Genomic DNA, 11,107 nt, shown 5'->3' with positions numbered 1-11,107 from the left:
CATTGTATATTGTTGTTAGTGTGATGTAGAATCATTAAACAAAGTGCAAAAATAAAAGAACATGAGATCAGACATACATGCAAGGATTGGGTGTGGGGGCAGGGAGGAGGGAATAGCTTTTATACATCTGTTATTGCATAGAAGTCCAGCAAGTGTGAAGAATCCATGTAACTTGGAAAAAGAGCCCTCTATGGAATCTGTGGGCTATAGTCATATTCCAAATCTGTGTGGATTTCTCTTACATCCCTACAAACTAGTCTTCTTTTTATTTTGTTTCTGCTCGCTGGGAATTTTTTAATCCTACATGAATATTACTTAGATTCCCCAGTCATCTGAACTTGATACAACTAATACTATTGAGTACCAGGTCTAAATCTAAATTTAATCTTACATTGCAAAGGAACAGTTTGTCAATGAATGATTATATTGTAATGAATGCAATGAATGATTGCATTACTATTAAAATGTATTGCTAGAAAGTTTCTTTTTTAGAATGTTGATACCATTAGAAGATGCTTGCTTAAGATGGAATTATTTAAAATTACTTTCCTGGCTTTCACCTTAATGGACAAAGATGAACCTTTAGTACAAATATGTGAAAGTACATGAAGATCTATGAAGAAGAAAGTTAACATTTGGAGCATATTCTTATATTTATGATAAGTAAATACTATATTACTTATTATATATAATATGTATATATATAATAAGTAAATACATTATATTACTTTACCACAGAAAAGGTTTTTTCTGATGAAAAAAGTATCAAAATATTTTCATTGGGAGCACCAATGTTAGGTACTACTTTTAAAGCATTTAAAGAGATCTTGCAGTTTTTCATTTAATCTTCCTATTTTTATTTAATGCTTGCAAAAGCTAGCTAGCTTTTTTGGAAGGTTGTCCCCGAAACAAGTTTTCATTCTAAATAGCTGCAGCTTTGTGAGTCACAGATCTTCATGGCTTTCCAACTGTTAGTGAAGTTGGAGTGGTAGCTTCATAAAAAGAGAGGTGTCACCACATAAATGTTAATAGAGATTTAAATGAGTTACCAGGGTGCAGTAAAGAAGCATTTGTTCTTTTTGTGTACATCACATTTAATAGACTTAAGAATTCTACTCCTTGATCCCTTAGGATGAAAGACAAGACACTAGCTCAGAAGGGGTATCAAATGTGGAAGACCAGAATGATTCCGATTCCACACCACCGAAGAAGAAGATGAGAAAGACAGAAAATGGAATGTATGCTTGTGATTTGTGTGACAAAATATTCCAGAAGAGTAGCTCACTCTTGAGACATAAATACGAACATACAGGTATGTGAATAAGAAGGCAAATATCTAAAATGAATTGCTCCAGATCCAACTCAGTAATAAGCAGTTAGTCATGTGTAGCCCCATATGGCAATATGTATCCTTGGTCATGTCCAAATCAGCTCTGGTTAGTTCAACTTTGGTTCAGATGAGCAAGTGTATGCAGATGGGTGCCTCAGTGGCAGACAGCTGTCAACACATCTCCCTTGCTAGATTGAGACATTTTCCAGAAACTTAAAAAGTTGTATCTATTTGATTCACTTAAATTTAAATTATATGTTATACTTTAAAGTAACATGTAATTGTGCTAGAGAGAACAAGACAGGGAGAAGGCAATAGGCTGAGTTAGCAGTGGGCCATGTAAATTTGATGTGGCAGTCAGATTTGTCATTTAGCTCTGTCCTGTTCGTGTCTGAAGTGAAGGGTGGAATATGTGAGCCAGGGAAGAAAGATGGCAAGAGCAACCACAAGAAGGAATGAAACATCAGTTCTCATTCCCCTCATCTTGACTTTCTCTTAAAAAAGGCAGTCCTCCCTATACCCCTTATTTATATGTGAACGAGCAGACATATAAATATGAAACATAGCTGCTCCTCTCACGTCTTGTCCTGCGCCTCAGGGTAGCATTTCCTATCACTGGGTAACCTGCATTACTCATTAATGCAAAATTATCTTTCAGTTGGTACTAATAAAATATGTATGCCTCCCAGATGGTCACTCAACGGACCAGTTTCTAGGTTTTTCTCCAAGAATTAGCACTTGGGGTCTTTTTGTTGTTTGCTTGGTTTTCTGAAGTAACCCTTTGCACCATTATTGTTGTCTCAAAAGTTGTTCCACTGCCAAGTTAATGCCTTTAATTTCCCTCCTTTCCGAGTTGATTTGCTGACCTTCATTTCCACATGATCCCTGCTAGGAGATACGGACCTGCTTCTCACAAGGTTTTTCTCAGTCATGGTGAGGAGCCCCAGGAAGGGACCTGTTGCAGTATATTCATTAATGGTTGCACCCGTTCAGTTTGTTAAAGGTGGCAGCCACTTCTGTCTAGTTTGTCTTTGGAGAACCAGCTGGTGCTGTGGTTCAGAAAAGACCCTGAGACAACTCGGGCTTGCTGTACATGAATGCAGTGAGTAGGGCCCAGACCAGCTGTTGTGAACAGAAATGCGTTGAGGATACAAATGCTTGGATTTTTTTTCCAGGTAAAAGACCTCATGAGTGTGGGATCTGTAAAAAGGCATTTAAACACAAACATCATCTGATTGAACACATGCGACTGCATTCTGGAGAAAAGCCCTATCAATGTGACAAGTGCGGCAAACGTTTTTCACACTCGGGATCTTACTCTCAGCACATGAATCACCGCTACTCCTACTGCAAAAGGGAAGCAGAAGAACGTGACAGCACAGAACGGGAGGAGGTGGCGCAGGAGCACCTTGGCCATGAGCATGCCGGGGTGGGGGCTTCTCCCTCGCAGCTCGACTCTGATGAGCGAGAGAGCTTAACTCGGGAGGAGGAGGAAGACAGTGACAAAGAGGAGGAAGACGATGAAGATAAAGAGGTGGAGGAATTGCAAAAAGAAAAAGAAGGTGGAAAATTGCAAGAGGAGGAGGAGGATGAAGATGAGGACGAGGAGGAGGACGAGGAGGAGGAGGAGGAAGAGGAAAAAATAACTGAAGGTAGCATGAAGGATGAAGAAGCTGTAAATGAAGGAGGCAGTGTTAAACAAGTCAGTAGACAGAAAGAGGAGCCCATGTCAGAAGCAGCAGCAAATAAAGCTTAGCTAATGATGTGGTTTTGTACAAGAAGTAACTGCAACTGGTAATGGAGGTTGTTCTATACTCTACATGCTTTTCATGGAAGCACAGTAGCCTGTGCACTGTGATTCCTGTTCACTACTGTGTAACAAAAATGAAAAGAAAAACAAAAAAATATAAAATATATATATATCCAGGTGTGCCTGAACCTCAAACCTAGTAATTTTTCACACAGTTTTCAAAGTTAGGAACAAGTTCGTGACCTGAAACAGATTAGAAGAACATGGTGACTCTGGAAGCAAATAGTTAACATGTTGTAGGAAACATGTTTTATTTGATATGTGTTGGACATCATTTCGTTTTTATCAGTATTATTTTTTTTCATTTTTTGTTGGTTTAATTTTTCGATTGTACAATTGGGAGAGATTTATGTTTTTGTTTTTTGTTTTTAATTTTATCAGTGAAACAATTCTGCTAATTCCGCTTCAGTATTTTATTCTATTTTTAAAATGTGAGAACGTCTGCACTACAGAATTCCCTTCAGCAGAAAGGTATGATGCAGTTCCAAACAGTGCTTGACTACCTTTGTAAATTCAGCCTAGAAGGTAGCAGTTTATAACATGTAGATGTTGTTAGTAGAACTTGTTCTCATTTAAAGTGTATTGTTAGCCTTAAGGAAGCATCCGATAGAAGAACTGAGGTTTTTTACTCATGTGGTTGAAAATGTAGTTTGAAAAGATTGTGGTGGGGTTCAGATTGCAGGGACTAACAGTGTTAATACTGGTGAGGACAGCCAAGTTGTCAAAATCAGTGTTTGTAATTGTGTCTGGGGTATGTAGTTAAAAAAATATGAAGGATATGACATGAAGCTTTGTATCTCCTTTGGCCTTATGCAAGACCCTGTGTGCTGTAAGTGCCATTTCTCAGTATTTTAAAAGGCTCTGACCAGCCTTTCTCCAATGTGTGGCCTACAATAACTAGCATTTGTTGATTTCTATTAAACTCCTGTAAATTCAATCATGGGAGGGGGGAGGGGACACTTAGCCATCTGAAAAGTAAAAGCACTGGTACATTTCATAATGCAATTCTTCAGTATTGTTTTTTTCTTTTCTTCAATTGCTAACTAGGAGAATTTCTCTACAGTCATTATTAAGGGAAATTTCTAATCTGTTTTATTGGTTCACTTAATTTCAGATACATACATACTATGTTATTGGGCTCCTATGTTTCCAAATGTTAGTTATTCTGGACCCCATTTATTGACAATGTTAGCTGATTTTAACCTATCAGTATTATTTTATTTCTTTTAGTTTTTAGACCTGCGCAACATTTTGTACTGTATGTTTTCAAACCTGGCAGTATTAATACCCTTCTTACTGACATATGTACCTTTTTAGTTTTAGAAAACTTTTATATTTATGTGTCTTATTTTTATATTTCTTTATTTATTACACAGTGTAGTGTATAATACTGTAGTTTGTATTAATACAATAATATATTTTAGTATGAAAATTTGGAAAGTTGATAAGATTTAAAGTAGAGATGCAATTGGTTCTCTTGCATTGAGATTTGATTTAACAGTGTTATGTTAACATTTATACTTGCCTTGGACTGTAGAAGAGAAGAATTAAAACAGGAATGTATCAATTTTACAATTGCAATCAATTCATTTTACCGTTTCCCAGTTTTTAATATAAAGCTCTTAAATTTTGAAATTCACTGTATGACTAAATAGCATGATGCTCTGCAGTTTTATTAAGAGATTAACGTAACCATAAGACACTCATTTCCTTAGGTAAGCCAAGCTAGAATAATCTTCTGAACAGTATTGGGAACAATGTTTAAGATTTCTGTGCCAATTTGTTCCTGTATTCATGTATGTGAGTTACAAATCTGAAACTTCATTTTTTTTTTAATTTTCTTGTTACATCATGATCATTTTCTAGTTTTCTACCAGACTCCCCATCTCACAATAAAAAGCGTCAACAAGCCTGATTTACTGTCATTATTATAGTAATAAATTAAGGAGACATATTTCTTTACAATCCTACTGTTGTTGTATCTAAGTGATTATTTTCATGCAAGGACTTCCCTTTTCTTACTTAACGACATGATAAGAGCACTGATAGCTTAAGTGTACAAATGTCATGACAGGTGTGGTGGGGAGTCTTATTATGAAGAAGAAAACAACTTTGCAATCTTTCTAATGGTAGTTTCTTTACCTAGTCCTAGAAGTATGTGGAGTGATGAAAGCAGATCGACAGAATCACACTAGAATTTTCTATAGCCAGTTTGACTGTTAAAGCAAAGTTTGCAATTTTCCTTGTAAAAGGGATGCATGTGGCTATGACTTTTTCTAAAACATTTCAGAGCATTTCCACAAATGCTGCAAAACTGTGGCAGGGATGGGAATTACTTAATGGCAGCACCCAAGAGATGCTTTCAGTGCCATCCACCCCCAAGTTAACACCTTATCAAAAGCAGCAGGAAGCTGGCTTCCATTTTTCCAAGGGACAACTTTGAAGCACTCTGAATACCTGAAAAACTAATTTGACTGGGGGCCATAGCGGAACATAAAAATGAAAGTATGCTACCACAAGCACTCACAAAATCCCAACCCATTCATGAAAACATACTATTTGAACTTGGTGGGAGAACAGATCTGGTAAAACAGGCATGTGTTCTATGCAGACAACTGGATTCCTTGAATGTTCCAAGAGCAATTCTAGGCATGCTTAGTCAGGAAAAGGTCTACCATTCCCAGCATTCTCTAGCCAGCATGGCTGTGCAAGGAATGCTGGGAGCTGTAGGAGTTTTTTCTGTCTAAATCTGCACAGGATTTAAGCTTCAGAGAGTTTTACAAGGTTAACAACTAAAACGCTAATTATGAATCTCACTTAGGGCACAATCCTATTGCATCAGTACTAGATGCTCAGAATTCTCCAAACTTACCTTACCTTGATCCAGTAGCTGGAGTGAGGCTTGGCAGAAACAATCTCCACCACCTCCCATATGAGCATACATTTGCAACATTTACATAGCACACGTAAAATGCCCTGCAGATCTAGGGGTAAGTCTAAGGAAAATTATGGGGTTCAACTGTCAATGTTAGAACTGGATTAAAATCTCTGCCCATCCCACTCTTTCAAAGTTATGAAAAGGGACATTTCAGCTACTTGAAAGTGAATTTTGAAAGCAGAATAAAAGACACTGATGCTCTCCCAAACTGGCAGCAATTTTTTCCAGGAATGCCCTTCCAAACAAACTTATGGTGCAATAGTGGTACTTCAGGCATTCTGGGAAATGAATATCTCCTCCAGCCAAGGAGGAATGCAGGAAAGCGACATAAATACCACTTCCATCTCCTTAAATTCATACTCCTGCCCCATAAATGAAATTGCACTAGCAATTCTTGCTGCAAATATATGTTAAAAAATCCCTCTAGACATCTTCCCTTTAATTTCAGTTCAGCAAGAACTTCTAGGGCTAGTGCTTTCTTGCTTTGGTAGAGTATAATTCATCTGAATAAAGCAGCTATGATGCTTATCTTTCATGTTACCTGGATAAATTTCTGCAGTGCAATGCATTCTGCAATGCGTGTTGCATTTTTTGAGCAAATGGCTTCAGAATACAGTCCATGTTTATCACAATGCCAAAAAAGCCCGAGAATTATTCCATTAGATCATAAATGACAAAAGTCAGTATGTGGATTTGGAGAGGAAACGAGTATGTATTTAAACAGTGAATCCTGGAAAGAGTTTCCAACATTCTCTGATGAAGGAGGAACCCACGCAAAAGATAAGTCTGGATTTGGTACCTTGATCAAACTATTACATACACACTTAATGGTTTTTTGTTGTTTTGAATTCAGGATTGCTGAAATATTTCTTAGCTTGGTGAATTGCATTGCTGCCACAGCCCAGGTTTGAAAGCCTGCACCCTTTATTCTCTCTTAGATGACACAGGAAGGCTACAGCTAGATATAGCATGAATCCTGGTTCAAATTTAGAAATAGAGTGATTTTGTACACTAAATTTTAATTCCATGTGATTTTTCTGTAATGCATGTATATGCAAAGGTGTGGCCTGCTGAACTGAAAACCTGTTTTCCTTGCATTTTTGAAGCAGTGTAAAACAGCAAAGGGAAAAGAAATGACCTGTACAAGGTTTGCTTGGAAGTAGGTTCCAGAGAATTCAGAGAAACTGAGACCCAAATTATGCATGGTGCTCAGTTCTGTGTTGTCTTTTTATTGTGCAACTTCAGAGGCTGCAATCTGAAACTGAGCCAGTGTGGTGTAGTGGTTAAAAGGGCAGGACTGGGGCTCAGGTGATCTGAGTTCTAGTCCCACTCGGCCGTGGAGCCAACTGGGTGACTTTGGGCCAGTCACAGACTCTCAGCCCAACCTACCTCACAGGGTTGTTGTGGGGATAAGACCGAAAGCAGGAGGAGGCAAATGCTGTAAGACATAATTCGTTGTAAGAAAAAAGTGGGATAAAAATCAAATAAACTGATTATGATGGTTAATTTCATTGTACACCATCAGGTAGTGGAAGCTCTCTGCATGGTTCATGGCAATTTACAAGATCCAATAAAATACAGTATAAATACAGATACAATAAAATGCAGCATAAACATTCTTGTTTATTTAGTTCTTGCATTTTTACACTGCCCAATAGCCCACAGGACTTTCTGGGCAGGTTACAAGCAAAACATAGCACAACATTAAAACAGTTACAAAACACTGAAAACCATTCATAGCCAAATACGCAAAACTGGCCAGCTCATGGTGATTTTGAACAATCTAATGGCTCTAGATCAGCCATGGGGCCTCAGCGCAGAGCTTCAGCCTCTCCATCGAGACCTTCCCAGAGCACACCCATTCTCCCAAGCCATGCCTCTTCACTATACCACTCCAAGGTGGTAATATTCACGCCAACGTGCCCTATAGAGGGAATATTCCATGGAGGGAATCTTGCATACAGCCTGGAAGGTGAATCGCAGTGTGCTGTTACTTCGCTGTTGCTATTGCATAGTCACATCTATTACTCCACTTACTTTTTTTCTACACTGGCACTGGCCACTAGCAGAATATAGATTGTTGGCAGATTTTAGCTGAGGTCTTTAGACTGAATTTGTTTCTTTTTTTAATGTGTGCATCACCAAAGAAACCCATAAAAAAGGAAGAGAGTACAATTTCCTTCAGAAATTAAAATAAATTACTTGCAATAGGTGCATATGTAATGTATATCCATAAGTATAAATGTGTGTCAAAATGCAGCTAACAATTATGCAGAAACTTTAGGGAAGGCAGACTAGCCAATATCAAAAGCATTGTTAGGGTCTCAATCCATTGTGTTACGGGAGGTGGGCACTTCTCTTTCTCGCATTGCAATATCAGTCATTTGGCTGTCAAGAGGGCATGAGGAACCCACCAACATTGTCCTTGTGGTAAACTCCATACAGCAGATAAATACATGAGAGAGCTGGGTACATCCTTACATTTTAAAGAACATCCTGTTATTGAATTTATCCATGGTATGACCTCCACCCCAAATATTAAGCACTGGAGATCGCCAAAACATGTAAGCAAAATGTCAGTGAAATTACATCTCCAACAGTTACCTGGCTTAGGCAAACTGTTTCTAAGAAAATGTGGCATCCAATGAACATGAAAAGGGTTTTGCCAAATGATACAACCTAAGGTCTATAAACCCTGGTGCAGAAACAATGTTCCACTGATTAGGCAAAAGTGGACCATCTAATTCCCTACTCCATTTGTCCTTAAGAGTCTGCATATCATACTTCTTTACATATAATTCATAGATTGTACCACAACATTATGTGAGATCAACTTGTCTGCTGCGCATGTCAGGATTCTACTGTTGCCTCTGCTGTGACCAATGGTAAAATGCTTTTTGTCTGAGTACCCAGAAGATGCTTTAACTGTGTCATTCCTCTGACATACAAGGGCATTATGAAGTTTCTTAAATGCCATCTTAAAGCAATGATTTTACCAGCAAATGGCACAGCAGTAGGAAAATAATAACAAACAGAACAATGTGGAAGCAAAAAGGTAAGCTCCAGTTGTGTGACCTTTTCCTGAAAGGATGTGTGTTGAAGATTAACAAAATTTGAGCATTGGATTAAATAAAGATTTGATGAAAGGTTTCTTTTTCGTCTTACATTTCTAAATGGAAGAGTGAATAAGCACTATCTGGAAATCTGCTTCAGTTTCATAACTCCAGTGAACAAGGAAATGTATCAAATTGCCTAATAATACCATGGTTTGTGTACTATTTGTTCAAATGGGCATAATTTTCTCCTTGCATCATAACGCCCTGAAGGTAGGTTAGATACCTACCATGCAGTTAGCTTCCCAGCTGAGTAAAGACTTAAACCCAGAAAAATCTATTTGCCAAAAGAACTAGAATGATTGGGTTCATAACAGTAAAAATCTGAATGCTTATGTCCTAAATCTGCTGACGAAGCCACTACTTCAAGTGTTTCAGATTCATGATGTGAGTTCAAAGAAACAAGTACTCTGTTAGAAATTTTCTTTTTCCCTCCATTGTGCTTTTTGGGTTGAGAGAGAAGACAGGCAGTAGTCAGAATTCTCAAAGCTTATTTCATTTCCTCCACTTTTCAAATCATAACATCTTAGAGTTTTATTTGCCACGTGCTCTTTCATATTCTCCCCCATTCTTCATTCCATTCTTTTCATGATTTAAGGGCAGTTTTTGCTTCCTGCATAACACCTTTTATTCCAGACTCCATACTTCATTATTTTCAGGTATTTATTCCTGATGCTTTGCTATTTCAAGAGTTGTTGCCAGGATTGGCCCTGGCCATTTTCCCCTGGAAAAAATGAAAACTTCTGATAAATTGCCTATTTGTTCATTCATTCACTCTTCAATATACATTTCAAAACCATTATATAATGTAAGACACTCTTGTCACTAATAATCTTTCAAGTTGCTCGACCAAACTCTCATGGGTTTTTATATCACATGAATCATAGGGCTTTACATTTTTAAGAAAACTTTAAAAAGTGAGCCACCTCATGAGAGCTGTTAACTTTGAAAGCCAGTAATTCTCTTCTTTCGTTCTTAGGAATGAAAACAGATTCTGCTACAACAGTGTTAAGGCTTTTCTTCTCAGTTCACAACACTTCTAGGTCAGCCCAGATTGGACATGCTTTCATTTGAAAGAGCTATCCTGGAAAAGCCTACCACGGATATATTTCAGCAATAAAAAATTCACTCAGCATTGGAAGCTCTTCATTTACCAGGCTCTTGAATTATAGTTTTCATTCTCATTGAAGCCAGCTTTGTGTTCTCAGAGTCTTTGGCTCCAAAGAACACAGCACCTGTTCTAAACTAAAAACAGTGCTTAGTGAAGCCCTAGCCATTCAACCTGCCCACCAAAATGCTACCTATTCACAAGTGGCTGGCAGTGGTTCTGGAAGATATGTAGGCTCAGACCTCAGAGAAGCATCTACATTAGGGGCAGGCAGCAGGTGAACTCCCAATAGTCAATAGCAAATAAAATGCAAATAAAATCTAAAAAGCATTCCCTGCTATATCCAGCTTTGATGCCTTGAGTGCCATTTTTGTGCACCTCATCTTTGCATTTGGTCAGATCTTTGTGCAGTTCTACTAGTCAATTTTTGAGCTGTGCAGAATCTTTAATCTAGGGTAACACTGATGTAGACTGATATAGGCAGTTTATCCCAGCCAATGGCTTGGGAGTTAATGTTCTCTACTCCTTAATCACCATATCTAGCTCCTTCCTGACCCACCCCTGAGTCACTATTTGCACTTGGCTCCTGAGGTTCTAGCAACCAAATTAAAGACTATCCCACACACCTTCCCACCTTTGAGAACCCCACCATCTACAATATTGACTTTCTGTATTTCTTTATAAAAATACATGAGTGGAATAATGAAGGTATCACTGTTGGCATTTCAGAGTTGGCCAAAGTGATAGTGACATGAGATTACCTTTGACTGTCTACAGTAGAGATGGGTTTTTAATACCTGGAAAAATA

At 38.0% G+C, this 11,107-nt stretch overlaps 1 protein-coding gene across 6 annotated transcripts in view; it reads left to right on the top strand.

Moving 5' to 3' along the window:
- The window catches only part of ZEB1 (zinc finger E-box binding homeobox 1), an 87,726-nt gene extending 82,671 nt beyond the window's left edge, over positions 1–5,055 (top strand). For all 6 annotated transcript variants that reach the window (XM_044425105.1, XM_044425103.1, XM_044425108.1 and 3 more), the window contains 2 exons: positions 1,132–1,312; positions 2,506–5,055. In XM_044425105.1, coding sequence (XP_044281040.1) covers positions 1,132–1,312; positions 2,506–3,086 — 762 coding nt within the window. In that variant the 3' untranslated portion in view covers positions 3,087–5,055. The remainder of the gene's footprint in view (positions 1–1,131; positions 1,313–2,505) is intronic.
- Positions 5,056–11,107: the final 6,052 nt, after the last annotated feature.

Source organism: Varanus komodoensis, unplaced genomic scaffold (genome assembly GCF_004798865.1).
Source record: "Varanus komodoensis strain SLA01 unplaced genomic scaffold, ASM479886v1 scaffold15, whole genome shotgun sequence".
NCBI classification, from domain to species: domain Eukaryota; kingdom Metazoa; phylum Chordata; class Lepidosauria; order Squamata; family Varanidae; genus Varanus; species Varanus komodoensis.
Note: the sequence above shows the minus strand (reverse complement) of the source record. Positions and strands in the feature narration are given on the sequence as shown.